The 19053-nt window shown below is 32.2% G+C and overlaps 4 protein-coding genes across 15 annotated transcripts; 2 read left to right on the forward strand and 2 right to left on the reverse strand.

The window, feature by feature from the left end:
- The first annotated feature begins 462 nt into the window (after positions 1 to 462).
- LOC131667443 (UPF0605 protein CG18335-like) lies at positions 463 to 2476 on the forward strand. Its single transcript, XM_058940857.1, has 7 exons — positions 463 to 939; positions 1064 to 1199; positions 1276 to 1372; positions 1445 to 1620; positions 1683 to 1845; positions 1979 to 2225; positions 2316 to 2476. The coding sequence occupies exons 1-7, from the start codon at positions 890 to 892 to the stop codon at positions 2407 to 2409; spliced, it is 963 nt and encodes a 320-aa protein (XP_058796840.1). The 5' UTR covers positions 463 to 889; the 3' UTR covers positions 2410 to 2476.
- A 108-nt stretch (positions 2477 to 2584) lies between these two features.
- Positions 2585 to 5214, reverse strand: LOC131667463 (kynurenine aminotransferase). Of its 2 annotated transcripts, XM_058940891.1 has the most exons (9): positions 4975 to 5214; positions 4771 to 4885; positions 4565 to 4704; positions 4335 to 4485; positions 3837 to 4073; positions 3520 to 3763; positions 3287 to 3453; positions 2868 to 3218; positions 2585 to 2798 (listed from the first exon to the last, which is right to left on the reverse strand). In XM_058940891.1, the coding sequence occupies exons 3-9, from the start codon at positions 4702 to 4704 to the stop codon at positions 2739 to 2741; spliced, it is 1350 nt and encodes a 449-aa protein (XP_058796874.1). In that variant the 5' UTR covers positions 4771 to 4885; positions 4975 to 5214; the 3' UTR covers positions 2585 to 2738. The 2 variants fall into 2 exon arrangements, with proteins under 2 accessions (XP_058796874.1, XP_058796873.1); XM_058940890.1 differs by lacking the exon at positions 4771 to 4885 and having other exon boundaries at positions 4975 to 5212.
- A 589-nt stretch (positions 5215 to 5803) lies between these two features.
- On the forward strand, positions 5804 to 14075 carry LOC131667518 (ras-related protein Rab-5A). Of its 11 annotated transcripts, none has more exons than XM_058940975.1 (6): positions 6961 to 7132; positions 10984 to 11149; positions 11270 to 11421; positions 11714 to 11930; positions 12109 to 12257; positions 13553 to 14075. In XM_058940975.1, the coding sequence occupies exons 1-5, from the start codon at positions 6986 to 6988 to the stop codon at positions 12219 to 12221; spliced, it is 795 nt and encodes a 264-aa protein (XP_058796958.1). In that variant the 5' UTR covers positions 6961 to 6985; the 3' UTR covers positions 12222 to 12257; positions 13553 to 14075. The 11 variants fall into 11 exon arrangements, with proteins under 11 accessions (XP_058796962.1, XP_058796963.1, XP_058796965.1 ...); XM_058940974.1 differs by having other exon boundaries at positions 6963 to 7132; positions 12109 to 12233; positions 13553 to 14073; XM_058940979.1 differs by lacking the exons at positions 6961 to 7132; positions 13553 to 14075 and adding an exon at positions 5804 to 6083 and having other exon boundaries at positions 12109 to 13501.
- A 196-nt stretch (positions 14076 to 14271) lies between these two features.
- LOC131667516 (polyamine-modulated factor 1-binding protein 1-like) lies at positions 14272 to 18860 on the reverse strand. The gene is made up of 12 exons (XM_058940973.1): positions 18785 to 18860; positions 18617 to 18714; positions 18299 to 18542; positions 17838 to 17978; positions 17534 to 17779; positions 17415 to 17462; positions 17209 to 17334; positions 16975 to 17133; positions 16582 to 16728; positions 16229 to 16497; positions 15816 to 16050; positions 14272 to 15726 (listed from the first exon to the last, which is right to left on the reverse strand). The coding sequence occupies exons 1-12, from the start codon at positions 18794 to 18796 to the stop codon at positions 15535 to 15537; spliced, it is 1917 nt and encodes a 638-aa protein (XP_058796956.1). The 5' UTR covers positions 18797 to 18860; the 3' UTR covers positions 14272 to 15534.
- Positions 18861 to 19053: the final 193 nt, after the last annotated feature.

Raw genomic sequence — 19053 nt, forward strand, 5'->3', positions numbered from 1 at the left:
TTATTAAAAAAAAATAGATTATCAATAACATCTCTTTAAAGAATGTCGCTAGCATAATTAAATAATAGTTTCTAATTTTGTGAGCATCGAATTTCGCATATTTAAATTCGTTCTTATTCAAACATCAAATGGTAATACGGTCGAAATTAAATTTGTTTCGTTTTACAAATGCAAATTGCAATCTGTACTTCGATTATATTATGCGTGCTTCGATTGTATTATGAGTAATTTAAATTATATGGTCAAAATATTTTTTATCATAATGATTTGGTGAAAATATCATTTTATTTTATTTAAAAATCCCATACTGATAAAATAAATACAGAAAATTAAAAAATAATTATTTAAACAGCACTGAAAAAACGTCATACATACATTTTAACGGATAAACAATAAAGAATATAAGATTAGAGCTATTGTCTATAATACATACTTAAATATAAATATATGTTTAAAGCCGCTTCATCTTTCTTATACACTAATTTAATACAAAGTGCATTACGTATTCTGATTTATAATCGAGTTTATTATAAATGCATTACTCACTGAGAATATTAAATAATCAATGATAAATATTGGAGTAACGTTAGCTGTGTAGTACGGTGACTCCATCTAAAGAGTAGTAGTTCAACTTAACTCAGGTATAGAGGTATATTTAAGAAGGTAAAGAGGTTGTTATGATTGATAAATAAAATTGATAACCAATGAATACATTCAATTGTTTTTTTTCCTTTGTATATCCTGTATAACTACGAAACATTTATATGTTGAACGTGTTTTTTGAACGTTTGCCAATATGGATGAGGCATATTTAAAATCTTTCCATTCATCTAAATTTCCGTGATTTAATATTAATGTCGTAAAATCAAAATTATTAGTTCCAATAGCGATGGTTGGTATAGAAATACTGCAGAAAAATCAGCCACATTATTTACCTGGGTAAGTCGTCTATTTTATTGTTAATTCTGTCACGATGAAGAAGATTCTCAAACTTAACACTTTTCTCATTTTAACAAAACAATAATTATTGCGTTTTGGCTATGTTTGCTACCTAATATCCTAGGTATACAGGATATTGTCCACAAAATCGATTTATTTGTGGCGATAGTTATGCGAATGCAAGTCATCAACTTTTACTCGATCCAATGGTTAATCATGCGGACAAACTTGTATTAACCGATAATACTAAAAATTATGAGGTAGAAATGGACTGATTTGAGCGTTATATCTGAAGGATATGTGTAATTTAAGCGTTTCTCGCTATCCTTGTGCCAGGTGACCAAACCAAAAAAGCGCGATATCAAAACAGTAAATTCAAGATTCCATAAAAAACGGCCTATTTACAAGCACCCAATGCTGTCAAGTTACGACGGTGCGAAAACAAATTTTTCATTGTCCAATCTCTATAACTTGATAATTAATCGATGATGTTATTTCATTGCAGGATTCATACCAAACTTAGATGATTTAAAAGATAAACCATTTGGAGCACACGCCACAGAAGGTATCGCAGCTTTTGAAAGACAGCAATTAAAGCGAAAAGCATCGCGTGATTGCTTAAAACAAACTTTGGCATTACAAAGTGGCCGTATACATCTCAAAAATATGGAAGATCAATTGGTGGGTATTCCAATGATTAATTAATGGATCAAACTAATAAAGAATCCATTCATTTTTTTTAGCTACTTCAAAATAAGTCCAAATTGCCGTTGACAGAGCTTCGGCCAGAACGTATTGGCATAGAAAAAAATTATTTTATTGATGAAACGTCTATTAAGACCAAGGATCACAATGCGTCGCCATATTTTATGGGAAACACGGATCCTCAAAAATATTTTATAAGTGGTAATTACTTAGTTATATAAAAATTCTTCGTTCGCGAGTCATAAATGTAAAAAAATTACGTACAGGTGTTAATTTCGTTGTTCGTCTTAAAATTAATTTTTTTCAAAAGCAATATTTTTTATTTTTTCTGTAGGTTACACTGGTTATGTTCCTAACAGTCCTGCACATTTTGGAAAACCTTTTAAAAGAATGAGCACCGATGGATTACGAGATTTCACATCTCATTATTTGAATAAAAAAAGAGTTGAATGGGTTCCTCTTATTATTCCTAGTAAAAAAACAGAAACATTGAGTATCCCCACGAAGATTTATCAAATTCATTTGAAAGATACACCTCTCATGCCTAGTTATACTGGACACGTTCCGGGTATTAAATACGAGTAAGATATTTTATTTTATTTGATCAATTTTAAATTGTCTGTATAACTTCAGACTAAAAGTACTATTTTAATTTAATTTTTTTTCTGTAGAATTGGCAAAACATATGGATACTTATCAAAAAATGCAAATCAATACATACAAGATCAACTTTTTTCATTAGCTATAAGGAAATGTTACAAATAAAAATAAAGTAATAAAATCACAAAAAAATCTGTACTTATTTCAAAGTAGTTTCGAATATTATTTGTCATTTTTTATATCATAATTTCAGAAATGACACTATATATATATATATATATATATATATATATATATATATATATATATATATATATATATATATATGTGACGTAAACAATCAAAAATCAATCTGATTTGATAAGTATATAAAATATATTACATTGTATAAAATGTGGAAAAAATGTTTAACATCTGTACAAATATACAATATTGTCTATCTCTGAGGCTGTTTTTATTTCCGTTGTTTAACTTTTCTTTTATCCGAATGAGCTTTATTGTTTGGTCTTCCATTTCATTAAAATATCAGCGGCCTTTCGAAGATTTTCATCTTTCTAAAAGTAGATAAAATTGTTATTGATTAGTGTTACTGCAATTCAATTCAAGAAATATGCACAATCTACCTTGATAAAACAGTAACGAACGTTATCCTCGCCTAAATGTTTATGTGCATCGCTGTAAAAAGCCGATGGAGGAATGCCTTGAACTCCAACATTTTTTGTCATCCATTTAGTAAATTTATAGTCTTTATAAATATCTGTTTCTTCATCAAGATTAACTTTATCTGCTAATGCAGTCCAATTAGCTACCATGAAATATCCTCCTTCTGGTAATGTGGGAGACATACCAACTTCAGTTAAAAATTTTACCATGTAATCTCTTTTTGGCAATAATTCTTCTGCTAAACTAGTAAAATAGCAGTCTGGCTGTCCAAATCTTTTAAATTCTTCTTCAAACCCTATAGCAACAGCTTCCTATAAATTAAAGCGCAAATTGATATAAATTTTTCATCAAATTATATTAATAAACATATAATACACACTTGAATTGGCGTTGGACAAGTATACACTGTATTTTGATGAACAACTTGCAAGTTTTTTAATAAATTGGTTGGTCCATATGCCCATCCAATTTTCCAACCAGTTACACTGAATGTTTTACCCGCAGATCCAATAGTAATAGTTCTTTCATACATATCAGGCAATGTAGCTGGAAGCAACCAAGTTACACATTTTATTAACTTTATAACAGAATACGACAAGGCATTCAAATTACCCATTCGAATATGTTCATATGGTTTATAAACCATCCACTCATAAACTTCATCAGAAACTACAAGGGTATTCCATTTTTTAGCAAGGTCAGCAATGAATTGTAATTCATCAAGGGTAAAAACCTTGCCAACTGGATTGTGTGGAGTATTTACAATGATGCCTTTTGTCTTTTTATTGAATAAGCTTGCCATTTCCTGTCTATCAAATATCCAATTTCCAGATGTAATTTGACCACTGGTTTTTATCTAAAATATAGAATTTTATTAATTTCTAGTAAATTTATTGATTGTTATTGTTCAAAAAAGTTTAAAATAATACTGGTTTTAATGCAATAAATTTTGGAACTCCTCCAGCCATTCTTATCATTGGTTCATAGCAATCAAAAAATGGTTCAATGATAACCCACTCATCTCCAGGAGAAGTATGACCTTGTAAAGCAGCATAAAGAGCTTCATAAGCTCCACTAGTTACAATTATTTCATTATTTGGATCTAGTTTACGATTTAAGACTTTAGAATAAACTTTTGACAATGCATTTACCAATCTTGGATGTCCCTGCCAGATAAGAGAATTATGATTATATAATAATGCTTTATGACTTCTAGTATTTTCCTGATAACAAATTTTATACAATATGCCACAATTTGATGACTTGCTACTATTTCAAGAAAAACATATTTTATATAAAACTTTTGAATTGTAAGGTGATACTTGCAAGTTATAAACTACTTATAATAAAATTAATTAAAACTAAATGTTCATAATATTAAGTTGGAATATTGCAGGAAACAAAAATTAAAAGTATATAATACTTACAAAACCTCTTGTATACTGATTCATTAATGGATTTTCACTTAGTGGTACACTGGATAAAGCTTTTCTAACATTTTCTGGAGCATGAAAATCAGGAAAGCCTTGTCCAAGATTCAGAGGATTATATTTCAATGCTAGTCCAATGTACTCAGTCCTACAATTGTAGTATAAAAAATAGATACAATAATAAAGATAATGTACAAAGCAATTCTTACATTCTGGTAGTTACTTACCACACTGACTTATCATTTCCTATAAAACGTTGAGGTAAATCGAATTTAGACATAGTTGAAACTTGGCAAATGGTTTCAAGAGTATTATTTAAAAATTGGACTTTTTTGACTGCTTTCAATATTGGTACCCTGGTCAACATCTAAGAGAAAATATGTTTTGTTTTTAAAAAGCATTTGTTATTGCAGTAATGTGATTACATACATACGTTACTTATAAATGATTCAGCAAGAATCAAGTGATAAAGTAACCTTTTCAATTAACCACAATAATAAAAAACTACACTGTATAGTATAGTTAAGTCTTGATTTTGATTACATTTGCTTTACAAATGAATTAAATTTATTAACATCACAAATGAAATATTAAAAGAATGCTTCACAATACACCAATATTGTTCCATATAACTTACATAATCAATTTTTCAATAAAAATTGAACAGGCAGGAAACTTGACTGAAGAAAATTAAATTAATTTAACAAAAGTGTTCACCCGAGAGTGAAAATTAATATAAATATTTTTATAGAGCAAACACGACCAGCTGCTTTAACCGCCAAAACACAACTGACTCAGAGAGGACTCGATACGCACACGGCTGATTTATTATAGTTTTGATTTCAACAGGTTGTAATTATTTTTTTTTGTCAGAAAAAATGATAATGTAGATGAAACCCATTGAAATGTATTTGAAATAAATTTGCATATTTTTACGCGCAACAAATTTTGACAATTTTTTATTTATCGGGATCTAAACATATAGTATACTTATTCTTGAACAAAATATCTTTTCACTTTTAATAGTAAAATATATTACTTCTAAGTTATACATTAACAATATCATAATTAACAGAAATAAACATAAATTTCAATTATAAGTTTCATATGTAAAAGTACTTTTCATTATATAGGATGTAAACTTGAATTTTAACTTCTAAAAAATTATATTTTTTGTTTATTCAAATTTTTCTGTAAAATTATTTGTTTAGTAAATTTTTTGATCAGCAAACAAAACGACTAAAGAAATAAAATTAAAAAACTAAGCGTTCCACATTAAAGATAGCTATTTTAAAGGCAAGACTGAAGGAACAATGAATGATGGAATGAACATGGAATATGAATATTGGACTGTAAAGCAAGCATTTATTGCAAGAACATGAGCCACGAGCCTGTTCAGACTGTACTGTTAGTCTAGTACTAGAAGAGAGAGAAAGAGAGAGAGTGAGAGAGAGAGAGAGACAGACAGAGAGAACGAGGCAGAGCGCATGCATGTGTGCGTGCGCATATAGCATCATAGAGTTTTATACAGCGTTGAGTGCTTTTTCATTTCAAGACTAAAAGTAATTTCGAATTGCAAGGACAAGATTTTGATCTATACTCTAACTATTTGCAACAAACGCTGTTTGTGTCAAGTGAAACGAGTAATAAAAACTGGAGCAACGGTACATCTGAAGTTTGCTATATCCGAATCATCTGGACTTAGTTGGGGTTTGCTGATCAGTGTCGCAGTTACAGCGGCGCTCTGTAAGTACGAAGTATTGAAATCAGTGATATTGGCTGTGTCGCGAATCATCTTATATTATATATAGGTCCTTTAGTACCTATACGTGTCGTGTAAGAGCTAGTCTCATTGCATAGGTGTGTGTGAGTAAAAGGAGAGAAGGAGGTGTTGTGCGTCTGAGGGGAGTGCGCAGAGAGAGATAGAGTAAGAGAGAAAGAGAAAGAGCGAGACCGAAACGAACGGACGATCCGACAACGAGGAATCGTGTATCTACGTAGCCGTGGCACTCGGGCGAACCAGTGTGGCAGTGTACGACAGTGCGAGCTGCTGGCGACGCGCGCGCGCGTGTGTATGTGCTCTGGCTTGGAACACGTCGTCGAGGACATCGTCGTTGTTGGCAAGTGGTGCGCGTGCAGGTGTATGAGTGATTGGGTGATAAGAAAGGAGTCGCGTTAACCCGCAACGTCGAGGAAATTATCAGCATCACGGGCATTCGCCAGTATCAGCATTATTAACAAGTTTAGCCAGGTCTCATCTTTCTCTCCTTCTCCCTATTTCGTTCCGTCTCTCTCTCTCTCTCTCTCTCTCGCTCTCTCTTGTTCTTTTTCTCTCGCTTTCTGTGTTGTCCACTGAAAGGGCCGCCACCGCCTTGTTCATTCTGGAGCTCTCAGTGGCCGAACACAGCTTATCTTGAGGACCTCAACCGTATAATTGAACTTGCCTATACCTAGTTCAACTCATTACTTGTATAAGTGCAAGGTATTTCTCTTGTAGACTTGCAGTGCTTGTTTGTCCGTCAATACGCCTGTGACGGTGAATCATCTCTCTGTTTGGCGGCTGCTTTGTGTACGTGGAGGCTGTGTGTGTATAACTGAGGTGTGTGTGTATATATGTGCGTGCGTATCGTGACAGTGGCGCCCATACAATGGAGCTCCTCTTTGGAGTTGTTCATCTACGGGGCGGATACAGCTGTTTTTTATTCTCTGGCTACTGTTGTTTCTGGTTTCTGGAAAAGAAAATGGAAAAGGCATCCGGCGGAATGAGAAAGTGGTGCGGCAGCATTCTAACGCAAGTGGGATAATCGCACTCCTCTCCTTACTTGCGAGTGAAATATGTAGATATTGGCATTGGCTTCTCTCTGTCGATAGTGCGCTAACCGAGGCGGTGATGTCTGTATGTGTGCATGAGTTGATGATCTTGCGCGAGAATGCACGAGTGTCAAAGTTATCGTGTAAGTAGTACTGGCTGAAGAATAGGTTAGAGGCAGAAATTCTGCCAATTCTTTTGAATTGTACACGTGATTACGAGGAGCAAGATAAAGGTAGATGTTCGGGCAAATACGTTGCTACATGATAGGTACAAGTTGCTTTCATGCGCAGTCTTTCGCAAGTCACCTGTTTCCATCCTGCACGGCAATCTCTCTCACCAATATCAATCTGTATGGGTTTCTGTCTGGGTATAGATAGATATTAATGCGACACGGCGCACTTTGCTTTTCTTGCCGGCGCTGCTGGAAAACCTCAAGTAGTATTCGTAAGATCGCACGAATCGCCTAGCTTATCGCGCTTTTATACAATCTGTCTGAAGATTGCTTGCTCTTTCTTAACAGTGCGAAAATTCCACCGAAAGATGCGTAACGTTTTGTTGTTTTTTGCTCTCTCCAAACAACGAATAACTGCGTGACACGATTGATCTACTCGAAAATGATATTACTCATATCCAAGTTTATTCGCATTGTCGAACATGAAAGGATTCTTATGTTGATAAGAGATCTGGTTTTATTTTCAAATTTCTCGAATTATATTTCGATTTCTATTCAAGGCAGCATGAATAAAACTCTGCTGAACATATTCATGATCAACATCGCTTTGGCGATGGCAATATTCTGGAATTCACGCCGCTACGAAGTGTTGTGAGTCGTGTGCCAAACAGCTACTACAAAAGTCATACAATAATTTTTCATCGCATTTGCATTGCGAAATGTTGAAAATGAATTTTTATCATTCGCGAGTATTTCTTTTTTGTGATTGAATAATTGTCCGTGTGCGTTATTTACGTTACAAGTAGATAAAAGCACGAGTTTTAATCTCAATATCAACTGCAGTAAAAAGATATTATTTAAGAAAAAAAAACGCTAAGGTTAAAGTATAATAATGAAAAAGGTGAATGGCTCTGAGGTACTTTCAAATACCGAATATAATTAAGTAATAACGTTATTACCTGATGTGGTTATCCAGTAAACATGCAAATTCGGTTAGTCCCTAATGGCTCACTGGTAAAGATCTGCGACTGTAATCTCTAATCGTAAGCTCTCAGCCGATCATCGAGTCCATTCAATAATTACTTGCAAATAACACGAAAAGAAATACTTAGAATTTGACGATTACTCTCGATAAATTTATAGTCGTGGAATCTTGGATAGTGATCGGGAGTTTTTATTGCTACTGTAGACATGTGTTAAAGGTATATGAGCGCGTTTTATAATTGGAGAACTGATAAGACGTATGTATGTATAGGTGTGTATAACGGGTAGAACACTGAATGAATGAACGGCGGATAGAGCGGGAGAGTGAGGCACCAGTTATGCGTGGCACTTTAAGTGATACTTGTTTCAGTCATTGTGATCCGGTAATTTAGTGGCTTTAATCCGCATAAACAAACTCATTAAAGAGCAACGATCAAGAAGAAAATATTTTACTCGTTGTTTTCTTATGTCTTTCTGCTTCGACATTGAAAGCGTGCACTGATAGTCATTATAGTTACAAGACGATGAGCAAAGCATGACAGAAGACAATAAAATAAAAATGTACTCATAAAGACGCAGGCAGAGCTAGAGATAAGGGATAAAAAGGATAAAAATAGACGTTAAGAAATGCAGACTTGGCGCTCGAGCACAAAGAGATAAGGGGAGTCACGGGCGGAAAATTCAACTTGGTAGATACCGAAAATTGGTATTGAGTTTGTAAATCGCTGGTCGTGTCAATAATGGCGAAATCGAGATTCAGCTGCTGCTGTCACGCGCTTCTTGTGCTGTTTTTTAAAATGGTTTTCGAGTTTGCGCGCGCGGTGGACAAGGACGGACGACAAAATGGAATTTCCGCGATGGAGCGGGATGGCAGGATGACGAGGACGGCGGCGGCCACTGGCGGAAGGTGGGAGCGCGCCGCGTTGGAAGGGGTAACACCGTAAACAGTCCGCGTCCGGAAAGCACCGAAGCTCTCTTCAGTGTCATAAACAGAATCTTTCGCGAAAAAGACTTCACCGTAGTTTGCTCATTGAAGTCGCTGTCACGCGAGAATCCTGCAATCGATACCGATTATCGTTAATAATCAAGTAGGCAAATCGATGAGTGAGTGCCGTATTTCCGTTATCAGCTGGAATTTCCTTGCGTCGTAGTTAAATTTTCGGTGAATAATTTGAAGCAGCCAGCCAGACGAGCTCAATGATGATTCGTCACCCATAAGCTATTATGTAGCTGCTCGAATTGCTGTTTCGTTGAGTTGCATTATCGCGAAAACGCGAGTGCTTGACGTCTACTGGTATAATTTTACCGCGGCGGGGGCGGCGACAAGTACACATAGAGCCTCTTTCTCTCTCGCTCATTCGGCCGCACCGCACGCGTTCAGTGTCGACCTGTCAGTTGTAGGTGTATAGGTACCAAGTGTATAGGTTCGTGTATAGTCAGTTTATACGAATGACGGACGACGGCACTTTTGATGATCGAGTGCAGTAAAAGAGATGGAGACAGTTAGATAAATGAACTGGAAAACTATACGTCGTGCAGTGTATCTTGTCCGAACAACTGTACACCGCGTTGTTGCCATTCAGCGATTAAGCTTTTCTTGTTGATCACTGTTCAGCAACAGAACGGAGCTTTCTAGCTGTTGCTTATGTATACAAAGCTCTAACGCATACACTTGATTCTTCTGTGTGGCATACGTAACAGTGAGTAAAATCCATTAATTATTAGTGGGAGGATACATTCCTAACCTCTACACCAACTACTGTCTGTCTTTGTGTGTCGAATCTTCGCTCGCATCTTCTACGTCGTGAATATTGCAAGGGGGCGGTTTCATTTACATTCACGCGTTTACCTATCCGTACATGAAGATCAATTTGTTTATTCGACGCAATACTCATGAATTTTTTAGTTATTACACAGCGACTTGGAGCTGTTCACTGTATTGTCTGGTATGATAACAATTGTTTGATTTTCTCTTCTATTTATGATAAATCTCAAAAATTCGTGGATTTCTTGTGTTTGTTCAACTTTTTAATTACTTTTTGCTAAATTTTTACCGCGTATTATTATTACTATTATTTGTAATAGTGACAGCATTCGAGAATGAGACATGAGTATAGAAAGAGAGAGAGAGAGAGAGAGAGAGAGAGAGAGAGAGAGAGAGAGAGAGAGAGAGAGAGACCCGCACATTGATAGTGCTCGTGATTCCGGCAAAGGACTGATATATATTTTGTAAATGCAGAGAGGCTCAAAAATACACTAATAAAATTAGGAGATTAACAGCGCTGTGCTGTGTTTGTTTTTGCGTTATTTATAGGCCATTTATTATCAATAATAATATCCCTTTTTATAGATATATAATCTTTTTGTCTGTTCTATTTCCTTATATTAATTATGCATTCTATTTCTGTGTACTGCAAACTTATTTTCCTTCAGTTATTTTTACGAAATTTCTCTGTTTATGTTGCTACAAATAAGCATTTTATCTAGAATACATTTCAACATAAATAGACCGTTATCTTATTTCATAAAGTTTTGGCAGATCTGCTCCGTTAAACAATGCAGGCAGTAATTTTGATTCTATTTTACTTTATGCCATTGTGAGATATCTCACAAAAATTTGACAAAGCTATGAATGTTGAAGTTCCTGTATAATTAACTTACAATTCTTAATATTTTAGGTCACCATGGCTAACCGGGGTACAGCCCAAAGACCAAATGGTACACAAGGCAAAATATGTCAGTTCAAGCTAGTATTACTGGGTGAATCTGCTGTTGGGAAGTCAAGCCTTGTGTTGAGGTTTGTCAAAGGTCAATTTCATGAGTATCAAGAAAGTACAATCGGAGGTAAGAAAAATATTGTTAAATTTCTGGATGACATAGAATTTTGATTATTTAATTTTATTTAATTTATATATATATATATTAATAATATTAAATTTATTACATTTAATAAATTTTTTACAGCTGCATTTTTGACACAAACTGTTTGTTTGGATGAGACAACTGTAAAGTTTGAGATTTGGGATACTGCAGGACAAGAGCGTTACCATAGCCTTGCTCCAATGTATTATCGTGGAGCACAGGCAGCCATTGTTGTTTATGACATAACGAATCAGGTAAGTTAAGCAATGCTTTGTTGAAAAAACAATCATTTCTGTATTTTCTTTCCACAAAGAAATTAAAAAGATTTATATATATATATCAACAAGTAATCTACATCTTAAGCATATTTTGTAAAATGTTTTCAATGCAAAATTTGGATTCAGCACTTACTAATTCGATTTTACAAAAACAATCAGTCTTATTCAGTCTTATATCAGTCTTATATCAGTGAATATTCAGCTGATCAATTTGTTTTTGTAATTCAATTCTTATCAACTAAGCACTTATACTCTTTTATTAACACAGGACACATTTATGCGTGCGACAACGTGGGTGAAAGAGTTGCAAAGACAAGCCAGCCCGAGTATAGTGATCGCATTGGCAGGAAATAAGGCCGACCTCGGAAACAAACGCGTCGTTGAATTTGAAGAAGCTCAGGCTTATGCAGACGAAAATGGCCTCCTATTCATGGAAACATCGGCTAAGACAGCGATGAACGTCAACGATATATTCCTTGCTATTGGTAAATATTCTTTCTGTAAATAATTCAAATTTTACTAGTATAGTCTTACTAAAAGTCATGATGCATTATCCAAGAAAACGTAGTAATGTTTTTATGACCGAGTATTTCAGTAAAACTTCTTTTGGAATTGACGTACTCTCGCAAATTTTTATAAAAGTTAACAACTATTCTTTTACAGCTAAAAAACTTCCAAAGAATGAGCAAGCAGGAAACGCGAGTACAAGTGGACAAGGACGTCGACTAGTCGAAACGGATGGGCAAAAGCCAGCCTCCAGCAACTGCTGCAAGTGATTAACCAAATCCGTATGTGTTGCACACACTAAATTGGTATCTATTTTTGCAGTAGTTAAATTTATGCTCCTATAAATGAATTGATCGAAGAGACCACTGGAAAATGAGCCTGATGTCAGTTTTTGATGGCTCGATTGAGGTTCGCGATTAATATCGTGATGTGTTTCTTTGTACGCCGTTTACGTATATTTTTATAATGGACAATGGTAGACGAAATCACTTTTCGAATGCTTAAGCTGTGCATTTATATCCTGTTTTAAGAATCTGAATTTTTCATTAGTATAAAATAATATACAAAAAAAACAAATAAATCTATAAAAATAACGAAAACCAGCAAAGTTTCTAAAAATACAATATTTCGTATTGGTATTGCTGAGTAGAAATTGTAAATGTTAATTATATTACGTTTATTAATGTATTTATAGTTTTTGACATAAACGAAAAATCCTCTGTTTTACAAATAATCACAATGATTTTTTATCAAATTGCTCGCTATTTTTTCACTTTCATTACTATTGTAATAATTTTTTTATTAGAAGTAGAATCGGTAGAGGAATAAGTTTGAAAATAATGCTCACTCTGAATGAAATAAATTGTTATATAATGTATTTGATTTTATGTGAAAAGAATAAATCAATGAATCTAGGAATTTTTAAACGTAAGAGTCTGCATGCAAGATCATGTTGCATATTAAGTTGGATCTTTCTCAAATAAGCGGATGTTTATGTATAGTAAAAAGTGCACGCAATTTCTATTGTAAACGACACTTACAATCTGCATATTTGTTGTTGATCAATTAATTATTGGATAAAATTATTTCTGATTGTTTATTTTCTTTCCTCCGTCCTGATGTAATGTATTTAAAGCAAAAGTACCAATGATTTTGTATTCTTAATTCATTTGTAGCTTGCTAAAATGAAATTAAATTTTTATTTATCAAGACACGTTCCATGCATTTTCTATTTTCTGGCTATTGTTTTTACATTTTAATATAAATAATGATTCAATGGATACAGGTATTAAAATTATATTTTCGTATTAGTATGGTAAGTATAAAAATGGATATGATATCTTATTCAAAATTTTGCCATTTAATTTGCTATACTGACGATTTTGAGTACAAACTCATATAATGAAAAACTAATTTATATTGTGTTAGTAACAAAACAGCACCATCAACGTAGATAACTTAAGCTTTTAGAATTGTCTTGGTTATTAAAACTATAGTAATCCGTAAAATAACTAATATATTTCATTTTTCGATAAAAATTTTTAATCTAAATTAACTAGTAATATTGTTATTAATTGGAAACGTTTCTGTTTGATTTCAGATGTGTACCATAATCAAGAGAAGTAAATACATCATAATTGTGTCCAAAAAGAAACTAAATGGATTGTACACCGAAAAAAACTTCAGAAAGTGGTAGGAGGTGAAAGATGTGTAATGAACAATTGTTAATTGTGTGATTGAGAATGATAAACGCGCGTACAATTAATGCGATTCGACGATGTCACTTTTTTTGAAGGGCATAGAGTAATGGTTTGCAAAAATCGCGCAGACGCAGAACTCCTGTTTGTAATTTTAGTAGCGAAAAAGTTGGGCGGTGTTCGTTATATAAATATATAAATATACAATAAGGTAAATCATATAGGTCATATGATTTGTGTACGAAGTAATAACATAATTATATCAGGAAAAAAATATAAGTATACATTTAAATATACTTGTGTATATGTGAATGCATACACACATGAATGGTAATATTACATTTTGGCACGTAAAACTTGTAAAATAGTGGAGGCCATTCCTGCTGCTATTACGAAGCATCTTTTTGATTTAAGCATCATACTGTGTATAACACTTTTACTCTATAATATATTGTATATTAATTTTATCGATTAAAAAATCATGAATTATAAATTATTATACAAAAAAAGAAAATAAACTTATGTATAATAAAAGTAATCAGCAGGCTTTAATTCAATTATATTTTTTTCTCGAGATCAACTTCAGATTGGTCATTGCTAATATTATGTGAATCTTTTCTGATATCAATGAGTGATATAATTTATCTCGTTTTTATTAATCATGAAAAAGGCGAGTGCCCAGTGCAATTGTTTGAAAAAAGTCATCAAAGATATAAGCCAAGAGTCGATTGAATCAAGCGATACCGTAATAAATGTACACAGAGATTTTTTGTCCGAAATCAATTTGGTTAAAAATCGATTATTTTTACCTAATAAATCGTCATCTGAACCCGATGTATATTACGCCGCGAATTACGATGACATTTGTGGACCTTGGCCATCATCTGATCATCCTTCATTACAAAAATACGATGATAATACGATTGAACCAATTATGTGTGCTTGGAAATTCATAAAAATTGAAGATATGCAATGCATAAAACAAAATTTGCTAGATAAAAATGTAGTCCAATCAATATTTGGTAATATTCTTTTATATGTTTTTGTAATAGTTGAGTTGGTAACATAATTTTTAATTTACTTCTTTTATATTCTAGAAAAACGACTTTCTGATAATATTATATTCAATTCTGAAAGCAAAGATTTATATTTTAATTTAATTTGGAAGATTTTTAATAATATGAGGTTCGTTCGTCTCCATTTAAATAAGTGATTCGAACATTTAATTATATTTAATTTCATTGTTATAATAAAAAACGTTAATCGAACGGATTAATTTTTTAGCGATCATAATTATTCTGCAAAAGGAATATCTTCGGTATTAGGTTTGATTCATTTGACACACCGATTCTTCCTTTCCGAATTCTGGCGTTCAGCTAATGAAACTTTCACATTTTTTAAAAAAGGCTTGAGTCTACATATACTTCTGGTCAGTTTTGATTTACTTATAATATATAAAAAAGCTTCAATTATATATTTCCTCTTAATATTGTAGAAATTACCAGAAAGTGATATGGTGTTCAATTTTTGTCAATACGATAAAATACTTGAAATGGTATGGTCGTTTTACATCACAAAATTGGAGCTTATACGTTTAGTATCTACTCCTAAATATAATTTGACGTATAAAATAATATAAAAGTGTAGCCATAGCAAAAGAATGGGTACATAAAATCTACGAGAAACGGAAAATTAAAGAAAACAACACGATGGTTTCTTTACAACTATGCTAAATGTATTTGTAAAAATATAATTACAAATATAAGTTTGTAAAAACTCTGTGTTTAAATTTATGCGATTGCATGTAAAAACATCCGTCATTTCTATGAAAAAAAATTGGTTTTAAAATGTACATATATAAACAATACAAAAAACATTGAAAACATTATTTGCTGCTTGACGTTTGATATCCTCCATCAGTCATATCATAGTGTACTACTTTTGCTATTGAAATATTTTCGTTGACTTGAGAACTTTGTGGTATTTCTTTCATTAAATATTCTAGAATAGGAAACCAATTATAATCTCCTTTAGTTACGATCTTATCCATTGTGCGGTATTTTGCTTCTGAACGTTTCTAATAAAAATTAAATGTATAATTAAGTAAAATAAAATGCTAGATCTACTATAAAATACATGTATAGAAAATAATAAAAAATATTTTACCCTCTTAAAACACGAACAAACTGCTTTTGATTGTTTTTGAGTCGTATTTTCATAAGCATATTTATTTCGAGTACTGTTATGACTAAACCTATATCTTGCTGCCTTTTCTGAATCTGAAGATTGTATACGGAGCATAGTGTCTGCTTGCCTGGAGATTGGTTTATGTATTAACTTTAATCTTTTTATTAGAATTTTATTTGCTCGTTTCAGTCGTCTCATGGCCGTCGTAAAATTTCTAAATGTGACAAGGTATAATAAGTTATTTTCTCAAGGTTGATTTATGATACATAAAGTTTAGAAAATTATTAAAATCAAAGAAGTCAGATTAAAGATATATTTTTATAGCAAATTATTTCCTCGGGAAATGAACATAATACTTTAGTTAGAAAGAAACTATTAGTGTAGATGCGTACTTCTTTTCAATACTAAGGTGCAATAGTTGCTCTTGTTTATCGTGCAATTTATTTTGTAAAACAGTTGTTGATTGTCTCTGTTGCCTCATCCAGACGCGAACCCATTCCAGTACGTACTTGGATTCCTCGCATACCTCGGATTTGCTCGCCTTCATTCTTTCGAGCTCTATAGATACGGCATCTAATGATTGTGCCTTAGTGTCGCATTCAGTTCTTAGGTCAACCAAAGATGATTGCATGTCTTCTAATTGTAATACAATATCTTCTAACTGAAATAAACAAAAAATATACGACTAAGCTGAACATTTACAAGCCAAGTATACCATTTTCAAATTAAAAAAATATTTAGTTACCTCTGCCATACACTTGTTATTATGCTCTTCAAGTAATTTGTTCTGACGTAATAAATCTTCATTCTTTTCGGTACAATTTTGAAATTTTTGCTGAAGAACTTGATGTTTTTTTTCGAGAAGCATTATTTCATCTTTCTGGCGTTGGCACTAAGGATAGATACACTGCTTTTTATTACACCGTCAAAATAATAATTTAAACAAATTATTTTATAAGAAAAATTTTCTTTTTCAACGCAATCAGGTGTTTTGGCACGAACAGTTCTTTATTCTTTTATAAAATCTCGGCATACTCGGAATATGTAGTTTGGAAAATTAGTCGTAATAAATAATATTGAGAAATGTATAATAAATCGATGTAATTTGTTTTCTAAAAAGGCTATGAATTCTACTCACAATGCGTTCAGAACTTTCGTTTTTACTTGTTAATGCATTAAACTTTGATTGAATTTCAGCTAGTGCAGCGGTTTTTGATGATAGATTCTCCTCTAAACTCGCCAATTTCTTTTCCACATCGTTACTTTTTATTCCTTCCAGGCTAGGACTATGAGTTTCCTAAAACACAGAATTGACAATATTGTTTTGATTTAATATGTTTGAGAGTAGGTACATACTAGCAGTAACATATACATTTGCTAAATTTTGTTGCACTGCTGCAAAACGTTTTTCACAATTATGTAAGTATTGGTTCAAATCTTGCGATAATTTATCATATTTTTTCTGGGATTCGTTTAGCTGACACTTTTTTTGAGCTAACTGAAAAAGTTTCAAATTATTATTCGCTCTTACAGATTATCTGAAGTACGTTTAAGATACTGATGTAGAATTTATAATACCTCGTGTTTTAAGTAGTCCAGTTCTGCCTTTAAAATTTTATTTTCATTCTAAACAAAAAGTATATAATGCGGTATAAAAGAAATTGTGTTTTTTCAAGTTTTGAGTTTAACAAAATTACCTTCATGATTAGATTATCACTCTTTAATTTCGTTATATATTCAAATTTATCCGTCAAGGTGATTTTCAAAGAATCAATATGAGCTCGTAAATCATAAATTGTTTCTTTTGAAACATGAAGATCAGAACAACAATTTTCGATGTGATGCTCATTGTAAAAAAGTCTTTCTTTCAAATTCTCTATTACTTGTATCTGCTTACCAATCAGATTTTCTCCACAAGACAATTTAGTATTTAGTCTTTTAATCTGCGATTTAGAAAAAGGTTATTGAAATTACTAACAGAGAGATTAGTTTATAAAATACCTTATCTTGTTGAATACAGATTTCATTTTGTAACTGTAAAATTTTCTGTTTATATTTTTCGCTCTGATTGTCTTTATTTAATTTTGATTCAAATAATTTACATTTTAAAAATTTATTCCCTCTTTTCAAGTCGTCGATCAACTGAAAAAATGAAAACGATCATTTCAAGTTAATACGACTGAATGTAAAATTGAAATTGTTATTTTAAACGCTGCAGAGATACACTAGGTATCAATACGCGTTAGTCTTGGTTCCCTGTAATCACAAGAGGCAACCAACCTCATTCATCACTTTTGAAGGGTGCAGGAGGACAATTTTTACATGCATCGTGACTAGACTTTTATAATTTAATATGGAATCAGAACCACCATATTGATGATAACAAGCATATGAAAATTTTTCACATGCTTGGGGCTAAAATTTATCAATCAAAGTGACTGAATAAATAAATATAAAAATACCTTTAAGTAACGTTCTTGATTCAGACGATACTGTATGTTTTCTGATGTCATAGATGACAATACTCCTCTGAATTTTTCAATCGACGAATTAATTACACCCATTTTCTTCATTTCTTGCTCTATCAAATCGAAATCAAGTTTATAAGTGTTTAATTGTTTTTTTAAATCGATATTTTCAGAAAGTAAAATATCTATTTGTTGTTGTTTTGTGGATGATTCTTTACGGGATTCTTCCGAATCGCATCTTAAATTATTATAAAACAGTCATTCCATTTATATCAATTATTAATAAGAGTAATGATTCAATAAAATGTATACCTTAACTTATCTACTTCTATTTTTGCTTCTTGATTCTCGCGTTCAAGATTAATACACTGATATTGATAACGATAGTTTTCATGTTCCAATTCGTTAATCTAAAAAACCGAAAGAGTTATAAAAAATTAGGAAAAGATTATTGTTTAGAATTGATATTTTAATAAGCACCTTATCTTTCATACCACTAAAATTTTGAACATGAATTTTCAATTCCTCCTGGAAATAAAAATTCTGTAAATGTATTATTTGTCGAGATATGAATATGTTATCTAAATACTATGATGAAATTTATAAATTGACTAATCGATAAAATAAATATTCTCAAAGACTAAAATATAATGATCTTAAATTTAGCAGATAATGAAGGCGAACTACATTGCTTTGTAAACTACTCAGTTTATTTTGAAGTCGGGAGCATATAATGCATACATATTTCA

Source organism: Phymastichus coffea, unplaced genomic scaffold, assembly GCF_024137745.1.
Source record: "Phymastichus coffea isolate CEN01 unplaced genomic scaffold, Cenicafe_Pcof_1.1 PCOF00066, whole genome shotgun sequence".
Lineage (NCBI taxonomy): Eukaryota > Metazoa > Arthropoda > Insecta > Hymenoptera > Eulophidae > Phymastichus > Phymastichus coffea.